Here is a 25494-nt window from a genome sequence, read left to right as displayed (position 1 = left end):
ATATTTAAACAGGAGAATGTATTACATAGTCCTATTTGTCTATTTCATTGTTATATCCGGTCTGACACTCACCTTTGTGAAACCTGTACACATAAAGATGTTCCAAACATCATGTATATCCTCTTCCTGAAGACCCCAGGGCTTTACAGCCTTTGTTAGGTAGACGTGGCAAGAGTCAGGGCTATCCTGGCCAGTGATCATCTTCATAGTATAACTATCACACCTGGTTCCTGTAAGACAATAAGTCTTAGTTAAAACAATAGGAGCAATAAAGTAGCCCTATAGTCCATACCTATACATTTATCTCTAGCAATTGTCATTTTTATCTAATCTACTAAACTTGATTCCAGTTGAAATTATAGGAGAGTATCAAAGCATGCTAACTGGTGAGACTTGTTGCACACTTCTAAGAGGTGACATATTTATAATAAATTTACGAGGGTTGAGTCATAAGTCATGGCAACATTTTTTTTCTCTCACGAATAGGAGACAACATAGAAAATCTAAGATGTGCATTTGGAAATATAGGGCATGTACTTATGCATTGAAGACAAATTCTGACACCAGGAGATTCTCGTAGGAAAGTGACAAAACACAGGCCATCGGTAAACATTATTTTATTATGATATAGACAGCAAATACACAAGACTACGTACAAAGGACAGGTCTCCACGGTTACAGACCTTCGAAATAATCAACCAAGGTTTCCACTGTGCGTTGTGAGCGGTAGGGCAGGCACTGAAAACCATTCGCTGCATGTGTATCGCTAACGTGTGACACCTCTCTCTGAAATGCTGTTACGATGTCCTCTTTGTTAACAAACCGTTGTCCACATAATGGCTTCTTGAATTTGGGGATTAGATCATAATCCCATGGACTCAGATCAGGCGAATAAGGTGGGTGTGGAAAAACCTCCCATTCCCATGGACACTGGATGGCCTGGGCGAGGCAAATCGGCAGTTGATACTCTACCCCGTTTGAACGTCTCCACCCACCTCGCCACTGTTCTATAGCGCATGGCATGCACACCTAATGCTTCCCGCAGCTCTGCATGGCATTGGCATGCATTTCTGCCGTGGAGAACTGGTATTTTAATATACGATCGTTGCTCCTGCTTGTTGACATCCATTTTGTGACGCTCTCACTCACACACTGAACTTGGGGGCATGCTTAGACCCACACTGCTGTTTACATACACCATCTAGTGGCATCATACACAAGTACATACTGAACGTTTCCAAATGCATATCTTAGATTTTCCGTGTTGTCTCCTATTCGCGAGAAAAAAATAGTTGCCATGACTCCGTATAATTATATTAAAAACTTTTCATTACAACATATCAGGTTTGAATCTTAGATTAATGGACATGAAATTTGTACTGAATAAACCAAAAGTGGGACAAGATTTCTCCTGAATCTTTTGTGTCCCTTATCAATTTTATTCCATTATCATTCATTATCATATTTTATAACTGTTACGTTCTTCTGTTTGCCAAAAGTAATTTTGAGTAATAAATTTGTAAACTACCTGCAGGAAAACATATGGTAACAGTATTATACCAGAAAAAGAAACAACTGAATTAAAATAGAATGACATATTCTTTTAAGAACGAAACATGTTCCAAACATCATGTACATCCTCTTCCTGAACGTAATAAAAATGACATGTTATTTTAAGAATAAAACATTGTTCTATTTTAATTAAGTTGTTTCTTTTTCAGGTATAATATTGTTACCATATGTTTTCTTGCAGGTAGTTTTTAAATTTATTACTCAAAATTAGGAAAGTCATGTACAAAAAGCCACTGATGTTTCCAACATATTTACTGTTCCAGCAAAGCATGGTACTTAACATTCGGCAGCAATTTGTGCAGTCAGTGACCCTATACATGCATAAAAATTTAAAGTTCTTCTGCAAAGAATACAAGTCACAAATTTTCATTAGGCTGAGAACAGAACTGGAATAAATATTCCACGCCAGAACACTTCACTTGGACAAAGAAATCTAAGTTGTCTAGGATCATGGATATACAATGCATTACCTGTGGATGTGATCAGTGGCAATCAGAATACCCTGAAGAAAAGGCTATTCACATGGCTATGAATCATGTGACCTTGCCACGGTGGGGAGGCTTGCGTGTCCCAATGACACAGATAGCCGAGCCGCAGGTGCAACCATATTGGATGGGTATCTGTTGAGAGACCAGGCTAAAGAATGGTTCATCGAAAGGGGGGTAGCAGCCTTTCGAAAGTTGCAAGGGCAGCAGTCTGGATGATTGACTGATACGGCCTTGTAATAATACTCAACATGGCTTAGCTGTGTTGACACTGCTACACGGCTGAAAGCAACGGGGAAACTACAGCCGTAACTAACTCCCAAGGACATGCAGCTCTCTCTGTATGAATGATATACTGATGATGGCTTCCTCCCGGGTAAAATATTCCGGAGGTAAACTAGTCCCCCATTTGGATCTCCGGGTGGGGACTACACGAGAGGGGGCGATCATCAGCAAGATGGATACTGACATTCTGCGAGTCGGAGCGTGAAATGTTTGAAGTTTGAATGGTTGTGGTAGGTTAGAGAATCTGAAAAGGGAGATGGACAGACTAAAGTTAGATGTAGTTGGTATAAGTGAAGTACATTGGCAAGAAGAACAGGATTTTTGGTCAGGCGACTACCGAATTATCAACACGAAATCAAACAGGGGAAGTGCAGGAGTTGGTTTAATAATGAATAAGAAAATAGGGCAGCGGGTAAGCTACTATGACCAGCATAGTGAAAGAATTATTGTCGTCAAGATAGACACCAAACCAATGCCCACCACAATAGTGCAGGTCTATATGCCTACTAGTTCAGCGGATGATGAGGAAATCGAAAGAATATATGAAGAAATAGAAGATTTAATACAATATGTAAAAGGTGACGAGAATCTAATTGTGATGAGAGACTGGAATGCAGTGGAGAAGGAGAAGGTAATACAGTAGGAGAATTTGGATTGGGACAAAGGAACGAAAGAGGAAGTTGGCTGGTTGAATTCTGCACTGATCATAATTTAGTCCTTGCCAATACTTGGTTCAAACACCACAAACGACGGCTGTATACGTGGACGAGACCTGGAGACACTGGAAGGTATCAAATAGACTTCATTATGATTAGGCAGAGATTCAGAAACCAGGTGTTGGATTGCAAAACTTTCCCAGGAGCAGACGTGGACTCTGACCACAACTTGTTGGTCATGAAATGCCATCTGAAGTTGAAGAAATTGAAGAAAGGAAAGAATGCAAAAAGATGGGATCTAGACAAGTTGAAAGAAAAGAGTGTGAGGGATTGTTTCAAGGAACATGTTGCACAAGGACTAAATGAAAAGGCTGAAGGAAACACTATAGAGGAAGAGTGGAGAGTCATGAAAAATAAAGTCGGTAGGGCTGCTGAAGAAATGTTAGGAAGGAAGAAAAGATCAACTAAGAATCAGTGGATAACTCAGGAGATACTAGACCTGATTGATGAACGACGAAAATACAAGAATGCTAGAAATGAAGACAGAAAAGAATACAGGCGATTAAAGAATCAAGTGGATAGAAAGTGCAAGGTAGCTAAGGAAGAATGGCTGAAGAAGTGCAAGGATGTCGAAGGTTGTATAGTCCTAGGAAAGGTAGATGCTGCATACAGGAAAATCAGGGAAATCTTTGGAGAAAGGAAATCTAGGTGTATGAATGTTAAGAGCTCAGATGGTAAGCCACTTATAGGGAAAGAAGACCAAGCAGAAAGATGGCAAGAACATATCCAACAGTTGTATCAAGGTAAAGATGTAGATAATTTGGTTCTGGGACAAGAAGAGGCTGTTGATGCTGATGAAATGGGAGACCCAATTTTGAGGTCAGAGTTTGACAGAGCTGTGAGAGACCTAAATAGGAACAAGGCACCTGGAATTGATGACATTCCTTCTGAATTACTGACTGCCTTAGGAGAAAGCAGCATGGCAAGGTTATTCCATTTAGTGTGTAAGATGTATGAGACAGGAGAAGTCCCATCCGATTTTCGGCAGAATGTTGTTATACCTATTCCCAAGAAAGCTGGTGCTGACAGGTGTGAAAACTACCGCACCATTAGTTTAGTATATCATACCAGCAAATTTTAACACACATTATTTACAAAAGATGGAAAAACAAGTTGAAGCTGAGTTGGGAGAAGATAAATTTGGCTTCAGAAGAAATGTAGGAACACGTGAAGCAATCCTGACTTTACGTCTGATCTTAGAGGATCGAATCAAGAAGAACAAGCCCACGTACATGGCGTTCATAGATCTAGAAAAGGCATTCGATAATGTTGATTGGACCAAGCTATTTATGATTCTGAAGGTGATTGGGATCAGATACCAAGAACGAAGATTTACTGTATCTACAATCTGTATAAAAATCAGTCTGCAGTGATAAAAATCGAGGGCTTTGAAAAAGCAGCAGCAATCCAGAAAGGAGTGAGGCATGGCTGCAGTTTGTCCCCCCTCCTTTTCAATGTTTACATAGAACAGGCAGTAAAGGAAATCAAAGAGGAATTTGGAAAGGGAATCACAATCCAAGGAGAGGAAATCAAAACATTGAGATTTGCCGATTATATTGTTATTTTATCTGAGACTGCAGAAGATCTCGAGAAGCTGCTGAATGGTATGGACGAAGTCTTGGGTAAGGAGTACAAGATGAAAATAAATAAGTCCAAAACAAAAGTAATGGAGTGCAGTCGAATGAAGGCAGGTGATGCAGGAAATATTAGGTTAGGAAATGAAGTCTTAACACATTCCATGCGGTTCGGGTCACCATGTGCCCCGAAGCATGTTACTCTTATCCGTCGGTGCGAACTTCCCAAAATTGCGACGTAAGTAACTACGTCCTAGTTACGAATTTCCGTTAACTAATGGCAGCATAGTGTTCTAATTGAAGTAAAGGATCGAGGCATACTGCTAGTTTTGATCGGCCCACCGGTGACCCGAAGGATTTTTTTTTCATCTTCCATTCATATCGCTTCGGGTCACCCTGAGTCCCGATTGTTGTCTGACCTATATTTTTACGCGGGAATCGCTTAGCGCGGTTACGGTGAATGAAGCCTAGAGTGTTGCTGCCCGCAGATGGTAGATTGTTGTTTAACGAGTACCACCCTTCTGATATCTGCTTTCTACATTGCTCTTAGGTAAGCGAATAAAGGTTATTGGAGTAGTTATTGACATATTTATTATCTTCCGTAGATAATATTTACAAGCAATTTTACGTCCGTTTTTTAGGCATGGAGCCTTCACATTCTGATACACCGGTGGCACGGAAATGAAAGAGGGTTAGGACAGCACTGGATCCCGGACGAATTGTTCATTATTTGGAACAAAGTGACGACAGTGACAGTGATTTCTCTCCTGTATCTGAGGATGACCCTACGTACAACCTCCAAGATAGTGACTCGTCTTCTGACACAGACAGTGACTCTGAAGCATGTGGGTCAGCTATTTATGAGGACGAAACGCTAAGTGATAACTCTCCAAGTCAGATTGTTGGTAATGGCGATGTATGTGATGACGATGTGCCAAGGTGGGGTCCAGTAGGGGGACATGACATTGGCATACCCATTTTCTGTGATGACACAGAAGTGAACATCGTGACTAATTTTGATAGCCCTTCTGATATTTATAACATGTTTGTAACACAGCAAATTATGCAGACTATGGTAACTGAAACAAACAGGCTTGCTGCACAAAAGTTAGAAAAGTGTCCACCAAAGAAAGGGAGGCGTTTATCCAAATGGATTGATACCACTGAGGAAGAAATGGCCAAGTTTTTGGGGATATTACTTGTTACGGGGTTAAATTATGTCCCTGAACTGGCACTTTATTGGTCGAAGAACTCTTTATATGAGAATAAGGTAATAAAAGCCACTATGACTCGTGATCGCTTCTTAGATTTGCTCTCCTGTTGGCATTTGTGTGATAATGAAGCCCCTAGGGAGAGAAATGAAAGAGTGTATAAAGTGAAGCCTCTAGTAGACCAGCTACAGGAAAATTTTCAGAATGCCTTAACCCCTGGGAAAAATGTTGTAATAGACGAGTCTATGGTGCCATGGAGGGGAAGATTGCTTTTCAGGCAATATATTCCGAACAAATCACATAAGTATGGAATTAAACTATACAAAGTGTGCACGGAAGATGGGTATACGTTTGCAGTAAGAGTTTATCAAGGGAAAGACGATGAGCTGCAAGGGACAGGTCACGCTGAAGCGGTCGTCATGAACATGTGTAAGCCATTGTTGGGAAAAGGTCGCATCTTGTTCGCCGACAATTTCTATACAAGTGTTCAATTGGCACAGAATCTCTTGGACAAGCAAACACTTCTCTGTGGAACAATTCGACCTAATAAGAACGGTCTCCCCAAAGATGTGGTTAATAAGCGTCTTAAAAGGGGGGAAATTTGTGGAGCAGAGAATGAAAAGGGGGTCAAGATAATTAACTGGATGGACAAGAGGAGAGTTTTGATGATATCCACTGTACCAGATCATGGTGATATTCTGGAAGACACCGGAAAAAGGAACAGGAAAGGAGATCCAATTTTGAAGCCGAAATCGGTTTTGCACTACAACAAGATCAAAAAGGGTGTTGATCTTGGTGATCAAATGTCCTCATATTACACCCCATTGAGAAAGGGTGTAAAATGGTGGAGGAAAGTTGCCATTGAACTTCTCCTGGGTACTGCAGTTGTAAATGCTTGGATCCTACATAGCAAGCGCAGTTCTGGAAAAAAACAATCTCTTCGTCATTTTAAGGAATCTCTTGCCTTCTCTCTATGTCGGTACAGCACTGCTACATCTTTTACACCTCCAACAAGGAACAGGGCGCACACACTGGGTAAACTGGAAGGACCAGCCAGAAAAATGCGGCGACATTGCACAGTGTGCTACAAGAAGATATTTGCACAACGTGGTAAGAAAATTGCCGATAACAAAACAAAGAAGGTGGTGACATTCTGTGCAGAGTGTCCAGGAGCACCAAAAATGTGTATCGAGTGCTTCAATGAAACTCACGTGAAAAAGTGCCAATGAATGTGTAAAACGCAATGGTGACAGTGTTTGTGTTATATCTCGTCTGGAAATCAGTACTTAATTTTATTTCATGACCTTTCTGAAAAGTATTGGCAAATGATGTTATATTTTTGTTCCGTTTTTACTGTAAATAGCTGGGATTGTTTTCGTGTCTAATAAATATTGTTCTGAATGTATATCCTTTCTCTTTTGTGATATTACTTTTTTACTAAGCATAATATGAAAATAATTAACATAGGCCTCTCATATTCACATAAAACCAGATCAATGAATTAGAATCTAACAATTATTTCCGGGGTCATTTCTGTTTCACGCAATTGTTGAATAGGAACACTGTCGCACAGGTACATACACTGGAATGTCTCCTCAACAATAGCGCACACAACAAGTGCACATGCATTGTATAGGATGTCATACTAGGGAGTAAACAAAGTCAAATTCGTCAGGTCACCGGTGACCCGAACCGATTATAACTAAAGGCAGCATCGGGTCACCGGTGGGCCGATACGACGTAACATTAAGTCATCGAAATTCACTGCCGCAGGGAACGTGTTAAAGGAAGTAGATGAATATTGTTACTTGGGTAGTAAAATAACTAATGATGGCAGAGGTAAGGAGGACATAAAATGCAGACTAGCACAAGCAAGGAAGAGGGTTCTTAAGAAAAGAAATTTGCTCACTTCAAACATTGATATCGGAATTAGAAAGATGTTTTTGAAGACCTTCGTGTGGAGCGTGGCATTGTATGGTAGTAAAACATGGACGATAACTAGCTCAGAAAGAAAGAGAATAGAAGCTTTTGAAATGTGGTGTTGCAGAAGAATGCTGAAGGTGAGATGGATAGATCAAATCGAGAATGAAGAGATACTGAATCGAATTGGTGAGAGGAGATCGATTTGGCTAAATTTGACAAGAAGAAGAGATAGAATGATAGGACACATCATAGGACACCCAGGACTTGTGCAGTTGGTTTTTGAAGGAAGTGTAGGTGGTAAGAACAGTAGGGGTAGACCAAGGTTTGAATATGACAAGCAGATTGGAGCAGATGTAGGATTCAGTAGTTACATAGAAATGAAAAGGTTAGCACAGGATAGGGTGGCACGGAGAGCTGAATCGAAGCAGTCTATGGACTGATGACTCAAACAACAACATGGCTCATTAACAATTATTACAAAGTAAAACAGGTTATAAATTTCCATTATAATGTGTAAATAAACTAGCATATTATTCCTCTCTACTAAGAAACCAACCTTCTCCTTAACCCATGCCTCTCATTTCCAGCTTCCTGCTTATTGCATTAAATGCAGGAAAACATTTCATAAAATCAGTACAAAAATATCACCAAAATGCTAATGGAATAATTGCTATTCACTAGATGCCATGATGTACATAATTTAACTATTGTATTTTTGAGCCCACACACAAGTTTACCTTATGTGAGATTCACACTGTATGTTTTACTACCTATGTATGTGTAAGATTGACCATGAATAAAAATGTTTAAAATATAATGTAAAATTTCTGCAGAATGAAGAGCCTAACAGTTATAAAATAACCGAGTCAAAACTGAAATGAAATGGCTTTAGATATTACAAATCATTCATTATCATTCATTTATATGTGATAGTCATCAACAATCAGCCTTTTTCTATAATTTGATGCTTACTGGGACATTATCTTCATAATTAACACCTTGTTTGCTGCAATAAAAATTAGATTATTATTTACAGATTAAAATGACAGAGAAAACCAAGCCATCCAGATAAAAATAAGTCCTGTATTCACTATTCCCACCTCCAACTACACAAGATGGAACTGTAATGCAGTGTCCAAATATACTGATATTAATCTGACCCTTGCTTTACGTCGCACCTTCACAGATAGGTCTTATGATGAAAAAAATGAAAAGGGAGAGGAAAGGCCTCTAGGAGTGGGAAGAAAATGAACGTGGCCTTAATTAAGGTACAGCATCAGAATTTGCCTGGTGTGTAAATGGGATACCATGGAAAACCATCTTCAGGGCTGCCGACAGTGGGGTTCGAACCCACTATCTCCCAGATGCAAGCTCACAGCTGCGTGCTCCTAAGCACATGGCCAATTTGCCTGGTCTTATATCTTTATTATTTATTAAACTATAACAGCTTACCGGGTGTTATAATGGTTATAGAAGGAATTTTCTGGGTTTGTAGACTATGATCCAATAGGATTTCTGGTTTCTGACATTTCAGTAGGGCAGGGTAGGACATTTGAATTTCAGCCCCTGGTCAAGACCATGATATTGCCTAAGTGGTCCACCAATCCTATATAAAAATAGTACTGAAAAAAATTCAAGTAGGTAGCCTACTTACTCAACATATTTGTTAAAAAACTAAGGGGGTGAATGTCATGAGGATGACCACATCTGAATAAGGCTGTGCATAGATTTTGTTACTGTCTAGTTCACTTGCATGGAAAAACAAATGTTTTTATGTTTAAATAAAAGACAAAGCCATAAGTAAAAGATTAGGTGTACATTAACTACACAAAAATTGGCCATTGCTGAAGATGACTTTCTTTTCAAATTTCTTTGCTGGCCAAGTTTTGTGCAGTTGAGTGCACATTACACTATAAATTTTCTTATACTGTAAATATATTCAATAAGGAAAACTGATGCATCATGAAGAGTGTAAATTTAGACCTTGATATAATCCACAACTGAATCAGATAAAGATATGAGAGCCACATAGTGGATAGTGCTACTAAATGGGATAAGTGCTGAAGAAGAAGGAGTCGAATATCCAGCATCATGCAGAGCAGTTCTCCTCATGCTGGGTTTTTCATTCCTGAGGCACACAGCATATGAGCGTGTGTGTGTGTGTGTGTGTGTGTGTGTGTGGGGGGGGGCTGCATACATGCTTGAGTCAGAGTGACATTGTGGTTATGTCACAGGACTTGAATGTCAATGGCGGGTGAAGGTCTGCCAGTCAATCTCTATCATTATGGTGATATCTGACTTTGAAATGCAGGCATAAACTTATGAGAAAAAGAGGGCTTCATCAAATCTGACTGCAGAGAGCCAGTGGGAAGAACAGTATTCTTTTGTACAAGCAGGAGAGGTCAGATTCCCCCCTATTTGGGCATCTGTTGTAACAGAAAGATAATGTATAATAAAGAACTACAAAATTCAATGAACAGGAAAAGTCACATAATACACTGTGCAAAATGAAGCATTATTTTTTGATTGGATTATTATCATCATCATCATCATCATCATCATCATCATCATCAAATTTATTGGCCATATTGGACCACTTGAGTCGTTCCACATTCACTTTCTCTTTGAAGGTTGTACTGTTTGGTTCTTGTGATCTACCCTGTACTTTTTCATTTGTTCTGATCATAAATTTTTCAATTTGTCTGAAATCTCTGCAGCCCTTCTATGTGTTATTTCTGCTGAAAATTTGTGAGTCTTAAGAAGGATGTTAATTTTATTTTTGTTTTATGCATCTGCTACCTCAAATCTGACTACTTTGTGATCTTCGTGAATTTCGCAGATCCATTGTTGTCCTGTCTTCTTTCCAAGATTTCTCATCACTAGTTGTCATAAAATCTGGTTTGCTGGAAGTCATATGATGTGAAAGAAATATGATATTCTTTCCTTTTTCATTGTGGTGGTGAGTGGGTCAACCTCTTAATAGACAGTTTTATTAGGAAGGATTCTCCAGACTCCTTCGAGCTGGTATTTTTTATTTATGCATGTTCTGATGATACTTCTTTCTTGTTTTGAGGAGCTGATCAGTTCTTCTTTCGATTTTAATTTGGAATGGAGTTTCACAAGTGTCAGTGGTTTCTGAGAGAGTTATGGTTTTATAGTGTTGGATCTTAGTGTCTATTGATAAGCATTTGTTATTATACAGTCATTGACCAGGTTAGAATTCGTTTTTATTTTTTATTTTGTTAGTTCTATTTGCCAACATTGCTTTTGCATTTAAGTTGTGTGTAATGATTTCTCAAAGAGAATTAAATTGTAGAACTATGTTAATTTATTGATCATTTATACTTTATTTATGGTCAAGGGTTTCATGGCCATGATCTCAGTTTTCTCAAAGGATATTTGCAATCCTATTTTTAGGGCAATTTTTTGGAGAATGGTGATCTGGGCACAGACTTCTTCCAAGTCAAAGGCTAAGAGAGCTAATAAATCATCCACAAATCCCAGTCTGTTTCTTCTTTTGAGGGTTTTTCTCCAATTTTGTTTTTTGGTGCGTTTTCCTTTTACCAAATTTTCATGATGTAATCGAGAGCCATACTGGAAAGCAGTGGAGATCCATCACCTTGTCTGAGGCCAGTTTTCATTCTAAAATCTTTTGACACTTTTCCCCTGAACTTTACCTTGGAATTCGTGTTGGTTAAAGTTAGTTTGATGATTTTTATTAATTTGGAATGAAGACTATGATCTGAGCATTTTTAAAAGTGTTGGTCTATGCTTTTCTTGAAATCTATGAATGAGATAAAGGGCTGTTTATTTCTGTACCTGTAATACAATATTCCATTATAAGTTTTAGGGTAAGAATTTGGTCTGGATAGCTTCTTTATGTGCAAAATCCTTCTTGGTATTCTCCAAGTTGTGGTTCCAGAGTGTTTTTTTTTTTTTTGATCCTGCTGTAAATTATGCAAGAGAAAATTTTGTATTTGCAGTCCAGAAGTCCTCTGTAATTGTCTGGATTGGTTTTATCTTTTTTTTAAATAACAGATGGATTATTACTGTGGTCCAGTGCTTGTTTTATTATATAAATATGTTACATTTTAGTGAATCATCTTATTCTTCTTCCTCCTAGTCTTTTCCTAATTACTTGGGGTTGGCACTTTGTATGGATGTGGCCCAGTTTTATGGCTGAATGCCTTTTCTGACACCAATCCCTATATCGAGGGATATGTTTACCACTGTGTGTTTCCATGGTGGTTTGTAGCGTGATGCGTCATATGTGAAGATGCGTATTAAGATGAACACAAACACTGAGCCCCTGAGCTAGAGAAATTAACTACACATAATTGAAATCCCTGATCTGATCAGGAAACAAACTTGGAACCCTCTGATCTGAAGGTCATATGCTGACCATTCAGCCAAGGAGCTGGATTATGTTTTAATAAATAACAGGAATTTTACTTTTATTAGTGGAAATTCTGTCATTCCCATCCAAGAAATAGTAAATCATAGCCTGCAAGGTTAAACCCCATATCTTAGTACAATGTAACAGAAAAATTGTAGCATGTCATTATTCTTTGAAGAAATATCGAAAATAAAACTGTGCCCGTTAATATTGAGCACAGTAGAAATTAAACACAGGTATTTTAAAAATATAGGTTTATTGTACAATTTTAGTGTCCTTTTTTTTTTTTTTTTTTTTTTTTTTTTGTAGTGTACTCCAACATTTAGTTGAAAATGGTGAGAGGAAAGCTTCGTAGTCAGCATCAAACATTACTTCTCCTGTAGTATCCCAAGTGCGTTTGCTTTCTAGCTTAACTGTGACGTATGTGCGGCACGTAATCTGCCTGCATTTCAGTCATGCCAGTTTGGCCATACTGGGCTGATCTCAGTGGGAGCCCAGCTCTGCAACTCTGGTGTAGAAAAATAAACGAGAGGATAGCTTGTCACCATCTTCTTTTTTTTCATATATAATAGGCAGCTTTTGAAATGGATGTATTCTTCTTCAAAGCTGCTTTCTATGTTGCAGTTATAATAACCATTAAAAACTTTTAAGAACACTCTTTGCATGTATGCCTAACCATTAATCCCGTTTCCTAATACAGGATTGGGGATGAAGTGAGATGAAATTATATAGACCATTTTTATGGCTGGATGCCTTTCCCGTTGCCAACCTCGGTTGAGGAGCTAATGAAGATTAAATCAATTATGGTGAATGAAATTGGGAAAGGAGATGGAAGCAATCGGCTGTGGCATGTGAATAAGAACTGCCCTGGCATTTGCCTTGAAGTGAAAATGGGAAACCATAGAAAACCATTCTCAGTACAACCAGTTTTTCCACCCTCAGAAGTTACAACAAATTGGCTACATTGACCATTCCAGTCACACATAACATCATATGAGTCAGTATCTGCAGATTTCTTGTCATGGAAAATATATATCGTGGAAAGTACTTAAGTGACTTCATTGGGTCCAATGTCCGGCTCCATGGCTAAATGGTTAGTGTGCTGGCCTCTGGTCACAGGGGTCCCGGGTTTGATTCCTGGCAGGGTCAAGAATTTTAACCATCATTGGTTAATTTCGCTGGCACGGGGGCTGGGCGCATGTGCCGCCTTCATCATCATTTCTTCCTCATCATGACGCGCAGGTTGCCTACGGATGTCAAATCAAAAGACCTGTACCGGGCGAGCCGAACATGTCCTCGCACACTCCCGGCACGAAAAACCATACACCATTTTTATTGGGTCCAATCTATCACATATTTGCATAATGGAATTTTACTGGATAGATGGGCTATAATCAACAGAAAGATATGTAAAATATCTTGATGAATGAAGAACTTCTCTCAAATGTTGTAAGATTTCTCCTCTAAAAATGTGCAGAACCTTCTGGACTTCCCAGTAGTTTATGAATGTATTATTATTTTTTGTTTTGTTGGAAAATTAAGATTTTTATGAGCAGACTTGATGTTTGGCTTTTCAAACAACAAACATAATCACTTTAGGAACTCAGTCCTTACTGTGATTGCAACTAATCTGAAGATAATTACTGGTACCGTACCGTGATATTTTTCCTACAACTCTCCAGCAAAATAATGATACAGAACCTTATTTTTTACTCTCAGGCTGCCAGTCCTAGGTCCAAATAATTACAATTACTCCCACTCCCACAGAAGTAATATATATATATATATCAATCAGTTTCTACCAACTAACAATGCCTAGTGGCTGGTACAATGGATAGTCTGTTGGTGGCTAATGACTAATGTTCATGAATATGATGAATTTCAAGTACCTAGTACTCGCACAGTACTGGAACTAATATTATTGTAATATTAATTTTTAATCATTAACATATTTGTACATAAATACTGTTTGTTTTATCTGCACTTTGGACACAGGCACAGCTTTATTAGCTATTAATTAATAAAACATATTAAAACACACTCTTCAATTTATCCCAGTTATTTCTGAGGTTGCTGAAGCTACTTCAGACTTTTTTTAAATTTTGACTGGGGTTTTTAGTTTGGATGGCCTACCTGGTGATCTATGATTACTGAGATGAAAATTTTGATCCAAAATGGACCAGGATTCAAGCCTAAGCTATCCAGGTGGAAACCTATACAAAGGAAGAGAATTGTTCTTTGCTGCATACAACGGATTTCATGAATGATTGATTCAAATTGATTCTGTTAATTATATTCTATACTAAAACCTTTTTTTATACTGTAATGTAGAATCCAGTTCATATAATGATGACACTCTTCATTCAAAATGCGTATGAAAGCTGTTGATTTACTGGTTAGGTTCATTCAGTAGTTTGTAACATGGGGGCATACCAATCAATTTTCTTGTTTTTTTAGTGTAACTTTCCTAGGAATTATAATATTGAACTGAAAAATTGTGTTTGATTATAATTTGCCATTATTTTGGCAATGAATTTAATTTTTCCAGTTTTCCATAAAATAGATAAAAATTGTTTATTATTATTATTATTATTATTATTATTATTATTATTATTATTATTATTTAATGTGCCTCAAAGTGCAATTAATGTCAAGAGATGCTATAGTGTGAGAATTTTCTTATGCAAAGTAAGTCTATTGACGAAGGTCTCTTCCATTTTAGAGCTTAATTGCCAATGGATTGTTCATGGATATTATCCTGCAACCTTGAACACAGGAAGCAAGTACCTAATTGACTGAGCTAAGCAGCTGGTCTACAAAAGATCAACATCAGAGAGGGCTCTATTATTTGGGGCTTACCAATTACATCATGTACTCCTGCACCATCTTCATCAATACCATACTTCAGGGAGTCAGCTACCACAGTAGCCATTGGCCGGAGGTAAGGCAAGCAGCTCCATAAACGGTCATACACTGTCAAGTGAGCAGAATGCAACTGACGAGTTTTGCCTGAAAAGAAGTTACGAGCCTGTTTTAGTTTACATTGCTGATGATACCTGAGAAATACAGTCAACTGGAGTTACTTTGTCCACTCAGGGAAACTTTATCCATTCTGTTTCTGTCACTTATTCTCATCTGCCATCTAGAAATTAGTAGCAACATTAATTTCAAAAAGTGCAAAGAGAAGCTGATAGAGGTATTTGTCAATATTTGTATTTCATATTTTCCTTCACTCACGTGGATTTCATAATTTCACAATTTCATAATTTCTTCACTGCACTAAAACATTATCTGAAAATCCCTAAAGTATAAAAAGGCACCAAAAAATTGAGTTTCATTTACCCCAGAAAGTCTCTGTAAATCATGTTTGTGGTATTGCCTTTTGGAGCTAAGACGACCATGTGATATAGAATTGTACTTGTGAGAAACAGTCTTCTCTCAAGTAAAAAAAAAAAAAAAAAAAAAAAAAAAAGAAGGTTTCTTTATTTTTAAAGGAGAGATTCCAAATACCTATTTCCACATCTTTAACATCTTCAGTTTGTGAGATATAAGTATCTTCATAAAATATAATACAACTCTTTTTTCAATTCTTTTCACCCCCGTCAAGTGCCTTATTCAAAATCAAGAAATGCATGTTCCTGTATTTTTAAAGGACTTTCCAAATACCAAGTTTCATGTGTGCAACATGTTAAGTTTTTGACATATACTGTAGATATACCAGTAATTATTTTTAAAAACACCTGCTTTTTTAATTTTTCAGCCCTGAAAACAAGAAAATACATGTTTATTTTTGAAGGAGATTCCAAATACCAGTTTTCACATTCATAACATCTTCATTTTTTGAGATATAAGTATCCTCATAAAAATAATTAAACTTCTCCACTTCTTTCGACCCCCTTTGACCCTGAAGTGGTCTTCCCAAAAACAAAAAAATATGTGTTCCTTTTTTTAAGGAGATTCAAAATACCAACTTTCACCTCTGCAATATCTTCAGTTTTTGAGATATAAGTATCCTCATAAACAGAATTCAACTCCTCCTTTACTTATTTTCATCCCCCCTTCCTAACTCGCTTTCCTGAAAACAAAAATACATTTCTTTATTTTTAAAGGAGATTCCGAATACCAATGTTTAAGTCTGTAACATCACTCATTTTTTTTAGATATAAGTATCCTCACACAAATAATTCAACTAATTTTTCAATTCTTTCACCCCCTTTAAGTAGATTTTTTGAAAACAAAAGAAGGTGTGTTTTTTTTAATTGTTGAAGTATATTCCAAATACCAATTTTCACGTCTGTAACATCTTTAGTTTTTGAGATATAAGTATCCTCATACAAAGAATTCAACTAACTTTTCAATTCATTCACCCTCCCCCACTAAGTGGATTTTCTGAAAACAAAAGAGTACGTGTTTCTTTACTTTGAAAGAAGATTCCAAATACAAATTTTCATGTCTGTAACATCTTCAGTTTCTGAGATATAAGTATTCTCATAAAAAGAATTCAACTCCTTTTTCACCCCCCCTCCTCAACATTAAGTGGATTTCCTACCAAAATGCGTGTTTCTTTATTTTTAGGGGAGATTCCAAATACCAATTTTCACATCTGTAACATCTTTAGTTTTTGTGATTTAAGTAACCTCATACAAACAATTCAACTAATTTTTCAATTCCTTCAACCCCTCTTAAGTGGATTTTTCAAAAATAAAAGAAAACGTGTTTCTTTATTTTTAAAAGAGATTCCAAATACCAATTTTCACGTACGTAACATCTTTAGTTTTTTATATATATTGTATCCTCATACAAAGAATTCAACTATCAGTTCTTTCACCCCTCCCTTAAGTGGAATTTCCAAAAAAAAGTACTTTATTTTTAAAGGAGATTCCAAATACCAATTTTCCCATCTGTGACATCTTCAGTTTTTGAGATACGCATCCTCATAAATACAATTCAACTCCTTTTTTTCACTTCTTTTCACCCCTGTTGCCTTTTCCAAAAAAAAAAAAATTTTCATGTTCCTGTATTTTTAAAGAACTTTCAAAAATCCAAGTTTCACATCCGTAACATGTCAAGTTTTTGACATATACTGTAGATGTGCTGGTACTCATTTTAAAAATTCACCCGCTTCAGTGGATTTTCCAAAAACAAAAAATATGTGTTTCTTTATTTTTAAAGGAGATTCTAAATACCAGTTTTCACATGTGTAACATCTTCAATTTTTGAGATATAGTATCCTCATAAAAAGAATTCAACTTCTTCTTCACTTCTTTCCACCCCTCTCCCCCCTGAAGTGGACTTTCCGAAAACAATAAATGTGTTTCTTTATTTTTAAGGAGATTCAAATTACCAACTTTTGCGTCTGTAACATCTTCAGAATCTGAGAAATAATTATCCCCATAAACAGAATTCAACTCCCTCTTTACTTGCTTACATCCCCTCCCCCTTAAATCGATTTTCTGAAAACAAAAAATATGTGTTTCTTTATTTTTAAAGGAGATACTAAATACCAATTTTCACACCTATAACATCTTATTTTTTTTTAGATGTAAGTACCCTCATACAAAGAATTCAAATAATTTTTCAATTCATTCACCCCCCCTTAAGTGGATTTTCCAAAAACAAAAGAATATGTGTTTATTTACTTTGAAAGAAGATTCCAAATACATATTTTCATGTCTGTAACAGCTTTAGTTTTTGAGATATAAGTATCCTCGTACAAACAAATCAACTTATTTTTTGATTCTTTCACCCCCCTCTCTTAAGTGGTTTTTCTGAAAACAAAGAAATCTGTATTTTTAATTTTTAAAAGAGACTCCATATATCAATTTTTTCCTCAGTGACATCTTCAGTTTTTGAGACATCTCAACCTAGTAAAAAGAATTTAACTCCTTTTTCACCCCCACCCCTCTTTAAATTGAATTCCCTCCCCCAATGCACATTTCGTTATTTATAAAGGAGATTCCAAAAACCAATTTTCAAGTCAGTAACATCTTTATCCTTTTTAGATGTAAGAATCCTCAGATAAATAATTCAAGAAATTTCTCAATTCTGTCACCCCCTTAAGTGGATTTTCTGAAAACAAAGAATACACACTCCTTTATTTTTAAAGGAGATTCCAAATACCAATTTTCACGTCTAAAACAGCTTTAGTTTTTGAGATACAAGTATCCTCATAGAAAAAATTCCTTTCACCCCCTCCCCCTTCCCTTAAGTGGATTTTCCGAAAACAAAGAAATACGTATTATTTATTTAAATGGAGATTCCAAATACCAATTTTCATGTTTGTAACATCTTGAATTCTTTCACCCCCCTCTCTTAAGTGGATTTTCTGAAAAGAAATCCGTATTTTTAGTTTTTAAAGGAGACTCCATATATAAATTTTTTCCTCAGTAACATCCTCAGTTTTTGAGACATCTCTACCTAGTAAAAAGAATTTAACTCCTTTTTCACCCCCACCCCTCTTTAAATTGAATTCCCCCCCCCCCCCCAATGCATATTTCTTTATTTATAAAGGAGATTCCAAATACCAATTTTCATGTTTGTAACATCTTGAATTTTTGTGATATAAGTATCCTCATAAGAGGTATTCAGCCCGTTTTTCACCTTTTTTTACCCTTCTTAAGGGGATTTTCTGAAAACAAAAATGATGTGTTTCTTTGTTTTAAAGGAGATTCTAAATACCAATTTTTTTATCTGTAAACTTTTAAGTTTTTGAGAAATGCTCCTTTAAACAATTTAGCCCCATTTCAACCCCTTAGCAATTGAATATCAAAAAATCATCTCTTAGTGCGCACCTACACTCTAATATAAATGTATCCCCAAAATTTCATTTCTTTATGTCCAGTAGTTTTGGCTCGGCGATGATGAGTCAGTCAGTCAGTCAGGGCATGTTATTTTATACATATAGATGTGGTATGCATTGTTCCAAACAAATGGTTAAACAAAACATTTCAAACTTAATAATTCACTGTTTTCATGTGTGAATTTAACTAAATTTAAACTTTTAGTCCTTTAAATTGAAGCACATGTAAAATATATTTTCAGATTCTATGAACACATTTGTTTCATTCTTCCTGGCATGGCAATTTACACAATCTTTAAGCCTGTAAACACTGAGTTATAACTTCTGATAACTACTGACTCCCCTCTACCCATGCTTATACCTCGTCAAGCTTCCCTGTTAAGACTTGCAGTTTGTCACAATATTTTTTTACCATTAACCATTACCTACTGATTGAAGTGGCCTAAGCAACCTGTGCAAAATAACATCTTCCATATTACACTTACATTCGCTAAAGTTACCCCACGTCTGCGGAAACTTTAGTCACAATTTATTTTAATCAGTTACGTGGAGAATGACACAGAAAAGAACACCGTGCGAGTTGGCCGTGCAGGTAGAGGCGCGCAGCTGTGAGCTTGCATCCGGGAGATAGTGGGTTCGAATCCCACTGTCGGCAGCCCTGAAAATGGTTTTCCGTGGTTTCCCATTTTCACACCAGGCAAATGTTGGGTCTGTACCTTAATTAAGGCCATGGCCGCTTCCTTCCAACTCCTAGGCCTTTCCTATCCCATCGTTGCCATAAGACCTATCTGTGTTGGTGCAACGTAAAGCCCCTAGCAAAAGAAAAAAAAAAAGCAGAAAAGAACATGATTGTAGTGGACAATCTCAATTTACCAGATGTTAACTGGGAAGGTAATGTGAATGACTGAAGGCATGGCCAACAAATGGGTAAATAAGTTTCAACTTGTAAGGTGGTATTTCTGAGACGTACACTGGCGGATTTTAAATCCCAGTACCAAGAAGGAGTTGTGCTAGATAAACAAAATTCAAAAGGCATGTTTGCACATCTGAAAGAAGATGCCTATTCATATATTCATGCTAGTCGATGAAAAGTGGTGGTAGTAGTGCCACTATAACAATGCAAGGCCAGTTTGTTTTAAATACATGCTATACACTTCGTGAGTGTCAGTCATCATCCAGTGTTGTTTTGAGGTAGGTATGAGTCGAACATGCCTTTAAAGAGGTGGAGGAAGCAGTATCAGCAGCTTACTGAGTTTGAACGAGGCATGTAATAGGGCTACGAGAAGGTGAATGTTCTTTCTCTGGTATCACAGAAAGACTTGGCAGGGATGTATCCACAGTGCATCGGTGTTGGCAGTAATGGTCACGGGAAGGCACTGTCTCAAGAAGACCAGGGTCTAGCCCCACATGGGCCACTACAGAGAGGGAAGATCACTGTATTCGCTGAATGGCTGCGGTGGATTTTACTGCATCTGCAGCAGCCATTACAGCTTCAGTTGGCACCAGATTGATACAGCGAACAAATCGATTACTTCAGGAACAGCTCCGAGCCAAACATCCTATAGTGTTTATGCCACTAACTCTGAATCACCGCCATCTGCGACTTCGTTGGTGTCAAGCCAGAGCTCATTGGAGGGTGGAGTGGAGATCTGTTATGTTCTCAGATGAAAGCTGTTTCTGTCTTGGTGCCAATGATGGCCATAGGTTTGTAAGAAGGAGACCAGATAAGCGCTTGGAACCAAGGTGTCTGCGGTGTCAACACACTACACCTACACTGAGAAGTTATAGTCTGGGGAGTGATTGCCTTTGACAGCAGGAGCAGTCTCGTTATCCCAAGAACCTTGACAGCAGATTTGTACGTCAGACAGGTGATTAACCAGTTGTGCTACCATTCATTTGCAGTATTCAAGGGGGTAATGCTCAGGATAATGCTCGTTCTCATACCACTGCTGACAACAAACATGCTCTCCAGAGCATTGACCAGTTACCTTGGCCTGCGAGATCACCAAACCTTTTGCCTATTGAGCACGTGTGGGACGACAAATCCAGCGTCATCCAGTACCATTATTAACAGTTGCTGATCTGAATGACCAAGTGCAACAGGCATAGAACTCCATCACACAAAATGACATATGGCACCTGTACAAGACATTGCATGCAGATTTGCATGCTTGCATTCAAAATTGTGGCAACTACAGCAGTTATTAAATAATCACCATGTCACATGTATTCTCGTGCATACATGAACCAGTGACCTGGAAACTGTTATCAAATAAATATGTTACCTAGACAACTGCTTAGCCTAAATTGAATTCCTCTAAACTAATGACTTCTTGGTGTTGGAATTTCATTTTCAGCCATTATTAGAGACCCTTGATGTATGTTAGTTACACATAGCCACACGTAATCAAACTATTGACTTAAAATTTCTTGTATTGGTACTTTCATTCATCTAACATGAGTTAAAAATGCAAATATTTCATAAAATCAAGCATGCACCTATTATTCTTACTTTCACCCCTAATAGAGAACGGCAGAATCTTTTCCCTGATCATCAGTTTAAATTAACTTTAGAAAAGGGAACCTTTACAAACCATCATTATACAACCAATATTTAGGAACAAATATACCGGTATGTGACTGATAGACTGAAACAGTTAAACAAGTTAAATGACATAATTTTGTCGAAAATCACAGCTTATAAAGTACATAAGTTTTTAGGCCACAAAATTCTTCATTTTGCCTCTTACCTGGAGGTCCCAGGTTCAATTCTCAGATAAGTCAGGAATTTTTATCTGAATCTGAGGGCTGGTTTGAGGTTCACTCAGCCTATGCAATTACTATGGGGTGAATGTTGTTGACCTAAAAGGTCACTGAAAATGATCGATGGAATGCCCTTAAATTTATGGAAAAATTGTATCAAGTAAGTAAAAATGACTTTAATAAAATATTTGACCAAACTGAATTCTGATGACTGTGTAACAGTGGTTTTACGAGTAATATATCCCATTTTACGAGTAATATATCCCTTTTCTATTCACTGCACATCTCTTGTTTTCTACAGAATTATCTCCTAATTTACTTTACTTGGAAGTGTACAGTTATATAATATGATTTCTGAATGTAGAAACTGGGAACCCTTGCTGTTCTTTGCACTCTTTACAGATTTCTGATGTTTTTCTCATTTAGTGTGTTTTTGTACATTAAACTTCCTTTCCACACTCCCTTTTAACACTGCAAAATTTACAATACAAAACATGCCCGTCTGTTGTAAGCACGCCTTTTCCAAATTCATTCACTAGCCGGTTTAAAAATACACTTTGGGGTGGTTTCACTTTTGGCATTTTTGTTGCAGAGACTGTTATGCAGGTATGATTAAAATTCAGCCACCCGGTAGTGCTGCCTTCTGGAGTTATTCGGTGTTTTGTCCTTGACCATGTGCAGCCATATTTGTACAGTTCAGTTCGCGCTGCTCACTTGACGTGTTGAGATGTATTCTTTGTGTTAATCTTGTTCTACTCTTGTGTACAATAAACCCGCACTTTAGATTAATGAGCGTCGTGTTTCACCTCACAACCCATCATTATTAATAGGTTATGGGCCCAGTTATCATGTGTGAGAAAGTAAAATTTTAGAATGACGTGAAAATGTAGTTATGTTATTTGTAACGCGGTGAGAAAGAACAAGAAATGGAGTCGTATGCAACAATGTGCATTGACAAGCTTTCAACAGACAATTTTGATACATGGAAAATTCACATGAAAGCATTATTCATTAAAAATGATGCATGGAACTACGTGAGTGGTGCAAAAGTGAAGCACAAGGTAAATGCAGAGAATGCGGCTGCAGTAACGGCGTGGGAATCAGAAGATAGTGAGGTTATGTCAGACATATTTCTGGGAATCTCTTCAACCGAGTTGAAACAAGTGAAAGGTTGTATGACATTGAGAGAACTTTGGCAAATGTTGGAAAGCGTCTACCAGTCCAAAGGCCCTGCAAGAAAAGCTAACCTGCTGAAACACATAGTGCTTTAACACATAAACAAGAGCGACGATGTTCGTGATCATCTGTGAAGATTCTTCGATGCTGTTGACCGACTCAGTGATAAGGAAGTGCTGATAAATGATGACCTTCTGTCAATATTGTTACTCTACAGTTTACCGGCGAATTTTGATAATTTTCCTATCACAATTGAGTCACGTGATGAACTCCTGAATCCCGAAACATTGCGCATACAAACAGTCAAGGAAAGTGACGTGCAATTGAGTAACTGACAAACATGTCTGCAGAATGCGATGTTAGTGCAGAAACAGAACAATAACAACAGTCAGAACTGTGGTAAACCAGGTAAATCGAATAAGCATGGCAGTGACACATTCATGTGTTTTAAGAGCAAAAAGCTGGGTCACAAAGCAGCAAATTGTTGATTGAGAGTGAAAACTGACCAAAACAAAAGCAAGACTGAAAACATGTCATTGTACACTGTGCCAGTTTCGAGTGTGTGTCATGAAGAAAACGTCTCGTTTGGTCCATTCGACAGACAGACAAGAAAGGTGTTTGGATAGTGGGTATACAGCACACATGGCCAAGGACATTGACAGATTTAAGTGTATTGAATCAAACATTTGTGAAACGTTTAACTTGGCAAACTCCAGCTCCACAAAAATCTGTGCCAAAGGCACTGCACAGTTTATGACACGAGTGAGTGAACCTGAGTGAAGTTTATCACGTGCCAGATTTAAGAACCAATCTTCTGCCTGCCGGGAGGATTGTTGACAAGGGTTATTGTGTGACATTTGATGAACACAAGGCTGAAATTATCAACAAAATGGATGGCAATGTAGTTTTGTATGTGGATCTGGTTGGCGGACTATACTTTATGAGTGGTTCATGTGTGATAGAGCTGCAGAAACCTGCTCTGGCAAGCTGTGAAGACAGGAAATGTTTGATGGACTGGCACAGGAAGATGGGACATCTGAATGTCAAAGATCTTCAAGAAGTAGCGAGAAATCACACAGTGCAAGGATTTGAAAATAGTGACATTAACTGTGTCGTCAAATGAGAGATTGTTTTCAGGGGAAAATGACACATCAGCCATTTCCTAAATCATCTCAAAGGAAATTTGCTCCCGGTGAACTCATAAACACGGATGTATGTGGGCCCATCAAGGTCGAATCAAATGCTCATGCCGGATACTTTATTACATTCATTGATGACTCTACATGTGGAGTGAAGTTTGCTTTCTACAAAACAAGAGCGAAGTACTTGATGAATTCCAGACCTTCAAAACCATGATTGAGACGCAGTTCGACAAGAAGATAAAGTTCCTGCAATCCGATAATGGAATGGAGTACATCAACAAGCAGTAGACAACTTATTGAAGACCTCTGGCATTAAACATCAATTGACAGACCCAAGCAACCCTGAGCAGAACGGGGTAGTAGAACGGATAAACCACACCCTAATTGAAATGGCTCGGTGTCTACTGATCCAGTCTGGCCTCCCACATTCATTCTGGGCAGGAGCAGTGTCAACTGCAAATTACATCAGGGGAACCAACTGACCAACAGCTGCATGGAAGGAATATACCCCCTTCGAAGCATGGATGGGAGAAAAACCAGATGTGGGAAACTTTCAGGAATTTGGTTCATTAGTCTACTGTTTAAATCGAACCAAGTGCACAGGCAAATTTCATACATGTGCGTGAAAGGGCGTGTTCCTGGGCTTTGCTGCGGCTTCCAAGGCCTTCAGAATATTGATCCCTGAGGAACATCGAGTGGAGATTTCGCGTGATGTCCAATTCCTGAAAGAACTTCCAAAGGTGTATCGTCGTCATGATGAAGATTTCCACTCAGAGCAGATGACAGTTATTGTCGGGACTGTTGATGAGAGAGCAGGAGAACATGTATTGGCAGTAGAAACATTCGATGTCATGGTGAACAGGGATGACTCTATCAACGTTCAAGTTCAGCAAGGTGATATACAACCTAACTTGACAGATTCAGAGGAAGAACCAGATTTCTTGGGCTTCGATGTGGATCCACTGCAGAGGCCAGGTAGGCCTAAGAAGGTTCTCGCGGGAAATCCAGGCCGACAAAGGAAGCACCAGATTACTGAAGAGGAAGTCAGATATCATCCAAATGTTGTATACATAGCGGAAGTTCCCGTTAAGTCCACTATCTCTGGTCCCGATGAAGAAAAGTGGATGCAGGCAATAACTGACGAGTTTTCTTCAATACTGAAGAATGATACCTGGGACTTGGTGGAGTGTCCGAAGAATTGTTCAGCTGTTGGGAGTCGGATAGTATTGAAAAAAAAAAAATACAGTGCTGACGGCTCTATAACTAAACGGAAAACTAGGGTTATCACGAGGGCATTTTCTCAATGTTCTGGGATGGATTATGGCAAGACCTATACTCCCATGGCATGACTCATTTCCAGTCGTCTAGGTATGGGTCATGCAGTACAGCGTGGGATGCATGTGCGACAATTCGATGTCTCCACTGCCTTCCTTAATGGCGCTGTTGACAAAG

The 25494-nt window shown here is 37.9% G+C and overlaps 1 protein-coding gene across 2 annotated transcripts in view; it reads right to left on the bottom strand.

Moving 5' to 3' along the window:
* The window catches only part of LOC136875622 (uncharacterized), a 73381-nt gene that overhangs the window by 15345 nt on the left and 32542 nt on the right, over positions 1-25494 (bottom strand). For both annotated transcript variants that reach the window (XM_068228138.1, XM_068228136.1), the window contains exons 4-5: positions 15022-15171; positions 73-230 (exon numbers count right to left, since the gene is read on the bottom strand). In XM_068228138.1, coding sequence (XP_068084239.1) covers positions 73-230; positions 15022-15171 — 308 coding nt within the window. The remainder of the gene's footprint in view (positions 1-72; positions 231-15021; positions 15172-25494) is intronic.

Source organism: Anabrus simplex, chromosome 1, assembly GCF_040414725.1.
Source record: "Anabrus simplex isolate iqAnaSimp1 chromosome 1, ASM4041472v1, whole genome shotgun sequence".
NCBI lineage: Eukaryota > Metazoa > Arthropoda > Insecta > Orthoptera > Tettigoniidae > Anabrus > Anabrus simplex.
This window is presented reverse-complemented; position numbering and strand designations above follow the sequence as displayed.